The sequence below is a fragment of the Watersipora subatra genome, chromosome 9 (assembly GCF_963576615.1).
Source record: "Watersipora subatra chromosome 9, tzWatSuba1.1, whole genome shotgun sequence".
Classification (NCBI taxonomy): domain Eukaryota; kingdom Metazoa; phylum Bryozoa; class Gymnolaemata; order Cheilostomatida; family Watersiporidae; genus Watersipora; species Watersipora subatra.
In genome coordinates, this window is record NC_088716.1 from 41030030 (window position 1) to 41045533 (window position 15504).

General features: G+C 35.8%; 1 protein-coding gene across 2 annotated transcripts in view; it reads left to right on the top strand.

The window, feature by feature from the left end:
- LOC137404045 (rho guanine nucleotide exchange factor 26-like) overlaps positions 1 to 15504 on the top strand; it is a 51174-nt gene that overhangs the window by 20476 nt on the left and 15194 nt on the right. For both annotated transcript variants that reach the window (XM_068090199.1, XM_068090200.1), the window contains exons 3-7: positions 826 to 989; positions 2961 to 3080; positions 3211 to 3488; positions 10910 to 11341; positions 11445 to 11606. In XM_068090199.1, the coding sequence (XP_067946300.1) occupies positions 826 to 989; positions 2961 to 3080; positions 3211 to 3488; positions 10910 to 11341; positions 11445 to 11606 (1156 nt within the window). The remainder of the gene's footprint in view (positions 1 to 825; positions 990 to 2960; positions 3081 to 3210; positions 3489 to 10909; positions 11342 to 11444; positions 11607 to 15504) is intronic.

Here is a 15504-nt window from a genome sequence, read left to right on the forward strand (position 1 = left end):
TTGTGTCCTTGTTAAGTGCACTAGGGTCACCCTGCGCAGACCGTTTTCGCTACACCAATCAAAACTCATGCTGGGCATACAGCAGAGGTGGCTGGTAAGTGCTATTTAGTTGGTTAAGAAACCAGCTAAAATGGCATCAGTAAAGTGACACGCTTATGAGGCTCAGTTTAAACTGCAAGCAGCGGCTGGCAAGTTAGGTCACCATCTGTGAGGGTGGACTAAGGTAAATCCATCCATTATCACCAGAGCTTTCTAGAAAGCTGGCATCGATGTTGAATCTCAACCGGCCGATGAGTGCGACTCGGACAATGATGAGGAGAAGCCTGGAATGTTGGGCAGTGAAATAGCTCAGGTGTTTAATTCAGATACCGAGGAAAAAAACTCGGAGGGGTTTTGGAAAAAGAGTGAATATTTAAACCAATAGAGTTTTTACTTATCTCGCTGTTTTGTCTTTGCTGATGCTTCTAGGTAGCCTATGTTTTAAAATGCGTTTTCCAATATTGTGCGCCTTATATGTATATTTGTAAAATACAGAAATTGACCTTGAACTTGAGAGTGTGCCTTATGGTATGATGCAACCTATGGTAGGCCATTGTACGGTGCACCCTATGGTAGGCCTATGGCATGATGCACCCTATGGTAGGCCTAAGGTACGGTGCACCCTATGGTAGGCCTATGGTATGATGCACCCTATGGTAGGCCTAAGGAAAATTTATTTATTTCAACTGTTTATTCAATTTGCTCAACAGGAATCATGAAGTTACTTAGTTATGACTGTAGAGGACTTTAAGATAAAAAATAGATGTATGTAGCCTGTGGTTATAGGACCAGCACGTGGGGGTGGATCAAACAAATCCCATATCTCTACCTACAAGTATCATGTGCCCAGCAAACTAAATGGAACTTTACCACGGGACCGGAAGAAGGCAGCCATCTTAGGGAAAGCCGTTGCAAAAGGAAGAACAACTCTTACAAAGAAGAGTACAAAGGTATTGTACTAGCACCAAAGAATAGGTACATAGCTCAATGGCTGTACCGCTGTTGTGGGCTTGAAATATGGCATTTCGAAAAGTTGGTGCAGAGGTTATAAAATATTTGAAAATTGATGTTGGGTTTTACTTATGATTATATATGAGGGTTTTGAAAAGAATTTTACTCTTTCAAAACATTGTTCACAAAAGTTCACAAGTGAATTAAATGATGTAGAAATGTATTTTTGCGTATATAATATATCTGGCTTATATCTTCATCTTCTCACTGAGTGGTGTTTTTATTGGAGTACTTGGCTGCTTGGACACTCATGGAATGAGGTCATCTTTTTACATGTGACTACTTTTTAGATGGCAGAAAAAAAAATTTGACATCTATATTATTTAAATTAGATTGTAAATTCTCTATGCCGAGCTAGTGTCAGACAAGAGTAGTCGCTGAAGCCTATTAAATTTTCAGATTAGGGCTGCAGTCGATACAAAGCTGCGTGAATTCAGAATGGCTAGTGACAGCTGCTTGTTTGTGATGCGATTGCACGACTAATGTCATCTCTCTAGTGATAGTCGTGTACTTTGAACATATCAATAATTGACTAGGGTAACTATAGCATCTCGCATAATTCACATGAATGGCTCTTGATCGGAGTATGGATTTTTTGTTAGCCGTGGAATTGCATTCGTTCTCTTCTGCATCCTAGTCATAAGGTGATTTCTTGATGATTGACCAGGTGATTCATGTTATCTTGTTTGAATCATCATACCTGATATCAGGATGCGCTTCAGAAGTTGGTTTTAATACTATAGACGTGGGATGCTTTACTCTTTCCTTGCGGTAAACATCTCTACGAGTTCATAAGAAAAACAGAGCAAAGATTGTAAAAATAAATGCAGGACAATACATAAGAATGTTATTTTGAAGAAGAATGTATTTGAATGTGCTTTAATGACCAACAAGAGGCATTGAGGATCAGTAGGGTTACAAACAATGACCTCTCCTCGAGGTTCATAAACAGATGTTCTGTTGTAACAAGCATGACTGAGTTCATTCAACCTGCACAAACCTCAAATTCATGGGTGGAGAAACACAAGTAATTAATTTATTGTTTATTACATCAACTTACAAGTTGTAACGATAATTTATTAAAACTGTTGACTCCGTCAGTGGATTATAGACCTGAGTCATAATGTGAATGAGTTGAACAAACCAGAAGGAAATAAGTTTCAGCACTGAAGGTAGAGGTTTTACCGATAAGAAATCTGTCAGCGATTTTTTAGCTTATATGGTGTCCAATTTATCTCTAGTTAATTTTGATCATGTGCACTAATCGAAAACTCTTTAGATTCATCGTAGCATTTTGTGGAGGCTGCAAAAATGTAAATGGTTTGCGCCGCTAGGGAGTTGTGGGCATCTATGCAATCTTTGCTTGCAGCGATTGATCGTTTCAGACAATTTTTCAATTTTCTTTTGTAATTTTGTGCAAGCTGTTGGCATTGTGTTAGCAATGTCTATGAAAATGAACATATTAGTATTGATTGTATTTAAATGGCAGCTATTAGCTGAATGTTGTTTCCTGAGGCAATGTTTTAAATTGAACATGATTTAAAAATTTTCATCTGCTATTTTTACAAAAAAAAGTAATTGAAATAGCATAAAACAGGCTTTGTTCGGTAAATTATAATTTTTTTTTATTTTGGTATCCAATTTGAAATAATAATGTACTGTAGGCGCTCCTACAACGTAGATACTCTACTCCAGGAACGTTTATGGTATAAGGTTTTTATGTAATAAGAACAGTAAAATACATGTACATTGCATAATCCGTTCCAAGATCTTTCCAAACTCACCCCTTTGGGCATACAAAAAGGAAAACTTAACCTTTTTAATTTGTAGGCTGTACCGTAGCTGCAGCTATATTAGTTTGCATAGTTTGCATAGTTTTTTGAAATTATGGCAGTTGTCTCATTTTTTAGACAGGAGAGGATAAAACCTGCGGCAGTTATACTCTTACTGAAAGCAAGAGCGAGACTATAAGTTCTAAGCGTAATGCTATAAATTTGGCTGATTCAGATTCAGGGTCAGACAGTGACTTTGTAAGTTTGACTGATTGTCTTGATATGTTGCTGGTTCTAGCCTTGAATGTTAGTTTGACAAGTAATCCTTTGTTCAATTCTCTCTGTTTGACTTGTATGATAAACCATGATGGATTTTCTTGTTTTATAGTCTGATTCTGAATGGGAAACAGATGGTGAAGGTAGTGATGGCCCATGCAACGACAATCAATCAGGTTCTGAGGCTATGCAAAACAAAGATAGACTAAGCACTCGCATAGATAATAATAATGACGGGAATGATGACAGTAACTATGACACTTGCATACCCTCTGAAACCCATCCCGAATCTCGCTCCAAGTTTTACTATCATGACAATCAAGACTCGCGTCAGCTATTGGAGCTGATGAGAGAACATTCTGGAAAGAAACAAGCCGGTGGGACAAAAAGGTGAGCTGATACACAAGGTTTGGTATGGGTGGAAAAAGAGTAGGCCTATTATCATTTATTATGTTGCAACGTAAAAAATCATGCAAAACAATCTAGTTTAACTCTAACCGTTGTTAGCCAATGAGGTCATTCTAGATGAGGGATACGTTGAGGATGGTTCATTGTGAAAACACCATAAGATTGAAGATATACAATCCATAGTACATTATGTGTATACTTTCCAAGTGCTACCTTTTAATCTATGTGGATATAACAGTTTCTAAAGTTTAACTAGAAAACTACTAAATGGCACGATGATGGCATGTCTAAGAACAACCTTGCGATATATATTGACCCTGCGATGATGTATCGACCAATGCGATTAATTTTAATTTTGAAGTTATGATTGAACAACATTTGAATTATAGCTAACACTCGCTTTTAGTATCATGGATAAGTTACAAGTTCATAGAGTATTCCATGATGTTATTCAATTGAGGCGTGCAGAAGAACTGGGCTGATGAATGTAATATTGCTACACTTTGTGTTCAGAAATACATAGCTCTAGAGTTTTAGCAAACTCTAACCAATGTTAGGTATAGCTACATTAGCGCCTAACCAACAACAACGTACTGTACGCTGATTAGCTGTACGCTGAAATAAAAGGATTCATTTTATAGTTAACAGGCAGCACACGACTGAATTTTATAGTTGACAGGCACACGTAACTGAATTTTATAGTTGACAGGCAGCACACGACTGAATTTTATAGTTGACAGGCAGCACACAACTGCATTTTATAGTTGACAGGCAGCGCACAACTGAATTTTATAGTTGACAGGCAGCACACAACTGAATTTTATAGTTGACAGGCAGCACACAACTGAATTTTATAGTTGACAGGCAGCACACAACTGAATTTTATAGTTGACAGGCAGCACACAACTGAATTTTATAGTTGACAGGCAGCACACAACTGAATTTTATAGTTGACAGGCAGCACACAACTGAATTTTATAGTTGACAGGCAGCACACAACTGAATTTTATAGTTAACAGGTAGCACACGACTGAATTTTATAGTTGACAGGCACACGACTGAATTTTTGATGTACCATCACATGATGAAAGCTTAAAAACATACAAGCATACAGAGATGCATGAGAATAGGAGAAAATAAATGAATAATGAAGGCAATTATTGTGAATATGACAGGCATTAACAATCGTACTGAGACCAATGGATGGATGAACACTGTGCACCTAGCAAAGTCTATGAATGAGCACAATCTTTTCATCCATGTTTACAAGTTCTGGAAATTAAACATTCGAAACGCTGGCTCTGCGATCTTATCTTTGTGAGAAATTAATTGCTAAGAGTACAGGCTCGTATGTCTAAATGGGCTTGTATCTTTTTTTAGTAACATTTCCATACATTTCCAACTGATGTCATAATAAAATTGCCTGCATTTCAAGATTATATGTATATCCCTAGTTTTAGCTATGCGTAGTATTTTAACTAGTTTTGAAAGTCTGTAAGTAGCAGGCGTGAGGCAAAGCCTTCAACTTAAATGAATGTAAATAGATATGAAAACTTGTTATCGCCGGTCGATGCCGTTCAAAGCAGAGTTCGAAGATATGAACTATATGTACATCGGTCAATGAAGATATGAACTATATGTACATCGGTCAATGAAGATATGAACTATATGTACATCGGTCAATGAAGATATGAACTATATGTACATCGGTCAATGAAGATATGAACTATATGTACATCGGTCAATGAAGATATGAACTATATGTACATCGGTCAATGAAGATACGAACTATATGTACATCGGTCAATGAAGATATGAACTATATGTACATCGGTCAATGAAGATATGAACTATATGTACATCGGTCAATGGAGATATGAACTATATGCACATCGGTCAATGAAGATATGAGCTATATGTACATCGGTCAATGAAGATATGAACTATATGTACATCGGTCAATGAAGATACGAACTATATGTACATCGGTCAATGAAGATATGAGCTATATGTACATCGGTCAATGAAGATATGAACTATATGTACATCGGTCAATGAAGATATGAGCTATATGTACATCGGTCAATGAAGATATGAGCTATATGTACATCGGTCAATGAAGATATGAGCTATATGTACATCGGTCAATGAAGATATGAGCTATATGTACATCGGTCAATGAAGATATGAGCTATATGTACATCGGTCAATGAAGATATGAACTATATGTACATCGGTCAATGAAGATATGAGCTATATGTACATCGGTCAATGAAGATATGAGCTATATGTACATCGGTCAATGAAGATATGAACTATATGTACATCGGTCAATGAAGATATGAACTATATGTACAATGTTTGATGCTATAGGTCAATAGGTCAACAGTTCAAATCAGACAAGACAAAAAATAAAGGAAAAATAGAATAGTAAAGTAAAATTATGAGTAATGAAAAAAAGGTCACAAGAAAATATACATAATTATTTGAACAGAATAATTCAGATTTTTAAAATGTTTACATCCTTTTTTGAGCACAAAACTTTTATATGCACATATCATTCATTGTGTTTCCATTGACAATTATTTCCTCTGTAGGGCAATAAGTTGCGTAAAAAAGAAGATTTGATCCTCAGATGGCCATTTTTTTCTACAATATGCATTTGTTGAAAAATTGAAACATGAAGATTCTATCAATGGATGCGATCATCTTGGATCATTTTAGCTGCTTTCACCGATGTCAGTTTATATGCAAAACCCCTTCACGTCTATATTTATTACAATTATATGATATAATTTACTTTGTTTTGATGAAATTGTACTTTGAAACTAAAAGTGTCAAAAATAGATTTCTATTACAATTTTAACTTCAACACCGAGTAACTGATAATATAGGTCATTAGCAATGAATGGCCAAAAGAGGTCAATGAGGTTGGCAGTTTCAGTTGTCAACCTTATCAATTCAATGCAGCCATGTACTAGCTTGTGAGCCTAGTCTGGTTTTGGCATAACAATCAACTACAGGTTCTGGTTGATTGAAAACAATATTTGAGCAAGAACCAAGGCTCAACTACCTTTAACACTTTTCTTGTATTTATGTTTGTCTACAAACTATAGACATGTGTCAGGTTTTTGTTTAATGAAACCAATAGACTTTAACTATATAAATTTTCAATTGCATATTTAAACCGCTCACAAATTCTGAGTAGAAATTGTTCGAGTTGCTTAGTTCTGGTGATTTCTAGCGCAGAAGCTTTCAATGAAACATGTCAGATGTTGTATTATGTAGAAGTTTGTCGTAGTTTGGCACACCACTGTGGAAGTCATGATATCATTTTGTTGACCATCTTTTCTGATTCTGATTAAACTTGTCCAAATGTTGTTTTTAAAGGAATGATAACTCCTATAACAGATGTTTTCCCAACATTAAAATGCAGTGGTTATTATGACTGTTCCCTGAACAGGTCATGTTGTACATCGTTAAAATTTTTTGTTTCGCTTGCTTAGCATACGTCATGGACACAGCTGCTAAAAACCATATGTGACATATTTAAAAAATAGTAATCTAAATATGTATTAGACTTCAACAACTATCCATAAAAAGAGGAAATGATCCCAAAATTGTATCAATGTCTACTATTGATATATTCAAGCAAACCTGTCGGGAAAAAAATTCATAGATGAGTTTGTTTTTCTGCAACTCTTTTCAACAAACTGAGTAGGTTTTTGCTGTTACTCGTAAATTATGTGAACGAATATCTTGTTTTTTTATTTTTTTTTTATAAAACGTTCTCCAACGTTATTTATAAAGTTGCATTTTTTTATATGATGCAGTTTGACAAATCCTGTTAGATTCAATTATTGTTTGCAGAGTATTTCTTATAACAATTACATAACAATGAACAAAAGAAGGCTAAAGGGCATATTTTATAAAACCTACAAAGTACCGCATATACCATCTACTGTGAATGGCGACTTTATTAGCAAATTGTGCAGTCTGAGTTTTTATCTCTATTAGAAAAATTTGATTTATTTTCTCTGACATAGGTTAATAGCTCCAGTACGATTGAATCGTTGATTCCCAGTTTTCTATGAAAAAATCAAACCAATGCAACAAATTGAAACATGAAAGTGTTCAGTTTGAGGAGTCGTCAGACCATTGCATTTCTTAATAGTTGTTTACATTCATACTCTATGAATACATCGCTAACTAACAGTGAAAAGATTAATTGCATTGAGCAGTTATTGAAAGGAGCTTACAAAAATATCATGATGATTATATTAGTTGAAATGTAAACGTGTTGAGCTTTGTTAGATTAACTGGAGATAAATTGGACTATGAAAACTCAGTGAGTCGGTTTAGCTCAAGGTTTTCTCGTGTATTGGTTAGCCCATCCTACGCGCTTTCCAGTGTTTAAAAAGGTAAGCTATATTTCAGTAGGAAATAGTAGAAATCTAATACATGGTTTATTTAACAAGATATACTATGTACACCCTCTATATTTGCTCAGTGTTATAGTGTGCTCAACTGAAGAGGCAGTCGGGTTATGGAACGAGCCAATCAGAATTAATGCATAGCTAAATGTGGCCAAGAAATTCGTCCTGCTAATCCGGCGCCTCTGTTTCAAGGGTGTTTACTTTTCTCTGATTATATAAGGTAAAAGTGAGAGACTAGGAATGTGGACTAGTATCATTGCTAAGGCTTATCTCTTTGCACAATGATAACTCTATGACATTGTACGTGATAAGCATTGTGGTTGAAGCTCTCACCGCTACAAGTTCTCATTAAGTGTAAGTAGTCTTCAGTCGACTAGACTAGGAGGGTAAAATTCGCTAGCATTCAGGTAATGTACGAGGTTGAAGCTCGCAGTTACTTACCTCGGCGACCTTATATTGGTTGTTAGGTTTGAAGTTTTGATGTGTTTAGTTTTCAAGTTGGAGGTCTTGGTGTGTTATCTAGACTAATCTCTAATCCAATACTTTAGTGATCGCGACTACCTTCAATTGGTTCTTAGGTGGGAGGTCTTGGTGTGTTTGGTTTTGAAGTTTTAGGTGTTGGTGTGTTATCTACACTCATCTCTAAACAGATGTTTTAGGAATCTCAACTACCTTGGATTGATTTGTAAGTTGGAGGTCTTGGTGTGTTTGGTTTATAAGCTAGGGTTTGGTATGTTATCCACACACATCTCTAATCAAATAGTCCAGTGATCTCAGCTACCTTGGATTGGTTTTTAGGTTAGAGGTGTTAGTGTGTTATCTATACTCGCCTCTTATCCAATAGTCTAGTGGGCATTAATCTGTATTCTACTCGCATGCGTTAGATGGGAAGGTATGAAAGTGAACTTTTTCAATATACTCTGCTCTTCTTCAATGCACTGATGATGATGAACGGGTTTTGTTAGATAATTGGCCTGATATTATAAGACTAAAACTTGTTTATTATTATGTTATAATTATTAGTATTATTAAATATTGTTGTAACAACAATAATGCACTTTATGTAAAGTAACTTGAAGCAAGACGTAACAGTAAATGATTAAGAAAAACATATTCTTGTTTTATTGGACTGAGCGCCTGCTGTTGTATCTGTACATTTTGGTAAATGTGTAGGGAGGTGTACACTCTAAGACTGTGGTAAATGTGTAGGGAGGTGTACACTCTAAGACTGTGGTAAGAGTTTTTCAACTATTGCATATTAGCTAATTTTATAATCCGTAAGCTTTTCAAAACAAGATTTATAGTAAAAAACATTTTTAAAATGTGAGAATTCATTCGACAAAATTTTGCCCAAAAAGGTTTAAACGACGAATAAATTAATATTGTATATAATGTACGATGTAGAACCAATCAAAATGCATACATGTCTGGTTATCACTTTTGATTGGTTTAATCTTGTTTCTGATCATCAGATCTCAAGAATCTTAGATTGAAAAAATCATTGTAGTCGAGGTTTTTATTAACCTACACTAGCACATTTTTTGGGCTCTGCCCGTGTTTAAAGAGGTATGACAGAAGTAGTGGTCAACTAGTAAGTACTGTTCTATAAGTACTGTTCTATAAGTACTGTTCGAGTAAGTACTGTTCTATAAGTACTGTTCTATAAGTACTGTTCGAGTAAGTACTGTTCGAGTAAGTACTGTTCTATAAGTACTGTACTATAAGTACTGTTCTATAAGTACTGTTCGAGTAAGTACTGTTCTATAAGTACTGTACTATAAGTACTGTTCTATAAGTACTGTTCTATAAGTACTGTACTATAAGTACTGTTCTATAAGTACTGTTCTATAAGTACTGTTCTATAAGTACTGTTCTATAAGTACGGTTCTATAAGTACTGTTCAATAAGTACTGTTCTATAAGTACTGTTCTATAAGTACTGTTCTATAAGTACTTTTCTAGTAAGTACTGTTCTAGTAAGTATTGTTCTAGTAAGTACTGTTCTATAAGTACTGTTCTATAAGTACTGTTCTATGAGTACTGTTCTATGAGTACTGTTCTATGAGTACTGTTCTATAAGTACTGTTCTATAAGTACTGTTCTATAAGTACTGTTCTATAAGTACTGTTCTATAAGTACTGTTCTATAAGTACTGTTCTATAAGTACTGTTCTAGTAAGTACTGTTCTAGTAAGTACTGTTCTAGTAAGTACTGTTCTAGTAAGTACTGTTCTAGTAAGTACTGTTCTAGTAAGTACTGTTCTAGTAAGTACTGTTCTAGTAAGTACTGTTCTAGTAAGTACTGTTCTAGTAAGTACTGTTCTAGTAAGTACTGTTCGAGTAAGTACTGTTCTAGTAAGTACTGTTCTAGTAAGTACTGTTCGAGTATGTACTGTGCTATAAGGAATTCAAGTATGAGCGGGAAGATGAGTAGTTGGCTGATGGATAGTTGAGAGACTTTGAGATTCTCTTTAGTTTCTCTTGTATTAAGAATCATGGTTTGCCGATTAAGGTAGAAATATATTTCAATCTACATGTGGTTGTCTATATGACTTGTGCTTTTGGCACAATTTTCCTCGCTATTTTTGCGTTAGTTTAATTGAATGAACTTACTAAAAATATGCAAAAACATTTTGAAAGTTTCTACACCGTTCCTTCAATTAAACTAACCAACTGTTACTAATCAAACACCAACTGTTACTAATCAAACACCAACTGGTTTCTATTCGTTACATGACAATCAGGAGCTCATGAAAACATCCAGTAAAGATTATATGCGTATTTGCATTTATTATGTTGTTCTATTCATTGTTAGATTATTACGCTATAGGAGTTAGAATGAGGCATTTCAAGCTAACATATTTAATGATTAGTGGATTTTTATTTTCTACGGAATTACAATCATGCCTGTTGTGTTTAAAGACATTACTAGTGTTGTTTATGCGCTTAATTTTGGAGGTACTGTTTAGTTTTAGATTCATAAAGTTTAACAGTCAGGACTTCAAGCGCAAAACCACTGTGCAAAAATTAGTAGAAAGCTCAAGCAGCACCCTGGCAGCTGTCAAAACGTTCTTCGCTGCTAAGCGAAAGAAGGCCAAGGCCGACGGTAATCCTCAAACAAGCAAGACGGAAATAGTCGTACAACATATAAGCATCGATACAAAGGATTCCGTGCAGCCTAATACAGATTTAAGTTCGATGGATATGCATCATAGCGATTCGCAGAGTGATGTCAACAGCGTATCAAGCCATAACAGCCATGGGCCAGCAAGTGATTCAGGACGCGTTTTTATACCCAGAGAGAAGACAACTCTTCTGTCAAGTAGGCATCGTACACAAAGTGCTGGTTCTGTTATGTTTGCACCACCTCTTCCACCTAGAAACACCAAGTCCATGAATTGGTATGTTGAGTAATGATGACTTTCATCATTTGACAATAAATTCTCCTGATTGTTAAACTGTTAATCGGTGTAGCAATCTATCTGGTGCTCTTAATATTTGCAGTGATGAAGGTATGGATTTAGGGGTTCTTCCTGCCCCACCCCCTCCACCGAGGACTACCTCAAGGGCCCATAATACACTAGGGCAAGAGGATACGACTCGGGAAAGTGACTCCAGTTGTTACGAAGAAATTGAGCATGCAATGACCTTGCTGCCTAGTCCAAGGTCAGACATATTACTCACATGAGTTACTTATGATTTATTCCGTTTGAGGTGGTTTGAAAGATTTTGAAAAAATTATGACATTGGCAAAGTATGCGCATGGGACACAACTATGTTTTAAACAAGAGTACTTTCCTCATGGATTAATTTATTGACGTTTGAAATGCTTGCTCATGAGTGGCGATACAACTATCACTTTGTTATGGACTACCGCCTCAGCTAATGAAAAAAATCATGCTGTAGCAACGTATTTTCATAGTTTTTTTTGTCCGAGATTCGATGCTTACCATTGTCATGAAAACCAATCCACTTGGCAGTGTGTTTATGAATGCATATGTACCACACTTAATTTTTCTGTTACAAACTCCTTGGGATTTAAGTATGTTACCCGCACTGACTGTCGTTATAAGTGAAATTGAGTTGCTATTAAAATATCTTTCAAAGCCTGCAGAGTTAATTACTCTTTACTGTGTAGCTCTGTTTCTGTCAAGTTTGGTTTAAATATTAAAAAAACATGCAAAATCTTAGTTTTTTCAGCTAATTTTTTTTGAAAATATGAGAACAGGTCGTCTTATAAAAAATTGTCAATGTATGATAACTTTGCAAATTCTTGTTCAAATTTTAATTAACCTATCGTTAAATCATTTGTGACATTCATAGCAATTTATTTGGAGCTACATTTAAATTGTTTTACAACAATTTTGAACAAATATAAAATATAACTTAGATATGTCAATAAAGCTGTCTTTGTGAATCATAACAAAAATGTGCAACTTTTTGAGGTGAGTTGCAATCTCATCATGCAAATTATCAGCAACTGGTGTACTTCAAATCTCATGACAATTAATTTACAAAAATTTCATTTTTTCTGGATAACACAAATGAAAACCTTCGAAATAGTTATAGCTTCGAAATAGCTTTATTTGTAAGTTTGACAGCCAATCTATTCTCCCACTCTGAGTCTCAGTCCCAATCTCAGTGTTCTCCCACTCCCCCACGGTCTTCGTTTAACCTTGTCTATACAGCCAATGCCAAAGATAACAAACCGTTTGTAGCTTTTGTTTCTTATTCTTTGGTTCTTTCTTTCATGTTTATCTTTATATTTATCATGTAGAAATATAATTATTTATAACATGTATTTGTTACAGATCTTAACCATTACTTGAATTTATAATTTATGCAAACCTGGTCTAAGTTTTGTTGGGTATTCGGAATGAGTTAAGGCATTTATATGGTGCAACTAGTGGAATGCCCGGCGTTGCACGGGTATTAAAAGTCAGCTTATAAACAGTAAGAGGTAATGTAGTTGGTTCTCACTTGCCATTAGCCTGGCACATTGCCAATGGGTAATTCTTGTAAGCTTACTAATAAAGAGCCGTTAGAGCAAGCATAAAAGTACGTTGCGCCGTAACGGAGAGTGGTGGCGTATTTTCACTTACACATCGACATATATCGCCCACTGAATCCATCAATCTCACGTAGCTTAATTGGTAAGGTATTTGCTTGGCCAAGGGGAGGTTCTGGGATCAAATCTTCTGCAATACAGATTCGTAATTCCTGAATTTTAATAGCTATAGCTGGACAAGCTGAACTACGCAGACACACGCACATAAACTTTGAGATTTATATATATAGATACGTTTCTACTTACAGTACAAAGTTTTCTAGTTACAGCATCCAAAGTTGTTGAAACATTACAGTTTTGTAAAGAAAAGTAAAAAGTTCTACTTACAGAGTTCTCTAGTTCTGGAACGGGCTGACAACTTTTGTAGGATCTGAGAATACATCACTGTTCATATCTGTATCAACAAGGCACCAGAGGTTTAGCACATCCTGGTAGGCGTTCAAGTGGAAGCCATTTTATAATACATGTAATGATTTCAATCTCCATTTGTCCAGCATACAAGTCGAATGTTAAACTCAGTTGCCAGCAAAAACCTGTGTTTACACTCATGCAAGCATTAGCATGCAAGGTCGCATAACCTATTCTGAACTCTTGGCCAGCTCGGTTTATGACTTCACAATACTTTTCAAATGACTAGGATGCAAACGCTGTTTATCAGCACCGGAAAGTGCAGCATATTTTTTTCTGAAAATCCGCAGAGAGAATGTTCCTTTTTAGCTTTAAACACATTTAAAGAACTTATCATATCAATGCGAGTTTGTAATTGGTCATTTCCCACTATTGTCTGTCAGAACTTCAAGGTCGTTCCGTGTCCTCTCGCTGCGAGACTTCTTTGCCCTGGGACTGCCTGAACTCTTAGATTTTACCCAAAAATCATGAAATAAAGTAAAACTTATTCTCTGCTGAGCCGAAGCTTTAGATCTACATGTATGTACTGTATGGAGCAGCAGGTCGCCATGTTTAGATGACATTTCCTCTAATAGCATCTTAAGAATCTTGTTCTGTTTTGCTTTTGAGCAAATGTCAATTTATGATTATCACGAGGGAAGATATCCTGCTCTCAAAGCACATGGTGCCTGGTGGTGAATGATGCAGTAGTTGCGCAGAAACTTGAGAAAATCTATCACTTTTACAGTTACTGATGAAACTACATCGGGTGATCATAGCTTTTCAGATTATACCTTTTCATGAACAAAAACCCTGATTGTCTTATACATGTCTATTGCACTGATAGTTGCCTTGAATGGCATTAGTATCAGAGGTTCTTCTGCTGTGGAGAAATCTTCAAAGGCCCTAACTGTTAAAGACTAGGAGGTGCTTTGTCCTACTGCTGTCTCCAGACTTATTGCGCTGGATCCTAAAACACCTGGCCAAGTTACCAGGCATGACCGACACAGAAAGAGTGAAAATCACATCGGTTCTGTTTTTTTTGCCTTCAAATACAGTTTGAATACTCATTTTCGCTTCTGTGACAACTTCTCTATATGAACATACCTTCTTCGTTTTGATCAGAAAATGTGTAGCTCTAAACTGGGCTTTGGTTTCTTTTTGTGGCTTTTTGTGAGCCTCTTGAAGGACTGTTGCTTACTCAAAGGTGGCTTTAGCTCACAGGTTTTTTTCTGCCAGAAGTGCACCTCCTAGCGTATAGTTAGCAAGACAGCTTTTGTGACGAGTAGTGAAGGGTCGCTCCATATTGTGACGCTTCACTGTGATCACAGTCATCCTGCAAAACAAACACACGGAGGTTTCCTTCACTCTTGAACAAATACACGGAAGTTTCCTTCGCTCTTGATGTTATAGTGATAAGTTTTTTATGCTGTCATGCTTCGTGGGTGATAAACTGCATTCACTACCCATCTTCGCTATATCTGTCAGCTTTCAACTTGGAACTTTCTAGCAGCACTATTTACATTACGGGCACAATAGTTTTCCTTCAACTGAAGCAGGACCTATAGGTGACTGGAGTTCACCTAAACTTATCAAACTCATTTTTTAATTTATATAAATACAACTGTAATTAAAAAAATATCAACGTAACATTAGGTAAATTTTACAGCTCACTTATTGAGTTGTTTTATTTTTATAACAGACCCACAGGCAGCTCATATGGACTACTACTTTAAAGGATTTTTGTTTAGTTTACTCAAGTGACCTCTGGATACTTAGGGATATGTGTTTGACTACACTTGGCAAAATTGATAAAATACTGATAGAGTGGTCGCTTTCTTTCATTGCAGCCACTTTTGGTACCTGCAGCATGTATATGCCTTATCAAATATAAAGTCTCAAAGTTTTTATTTGGGTTCTCCCGAGACAATGCTTGTTAGAACACCTACAGCCTGAGGCTTCTAATGGTATCAAATATGATATGATCATTTACATATGCATACTTGTAATGGTCAATTAAAACGCTGAATCAAGTTTGGATTAATCAATCAGATGATGTGCGATAACGATCAACAGCAGACTATATATTGAGACATTTTATTATGTTGG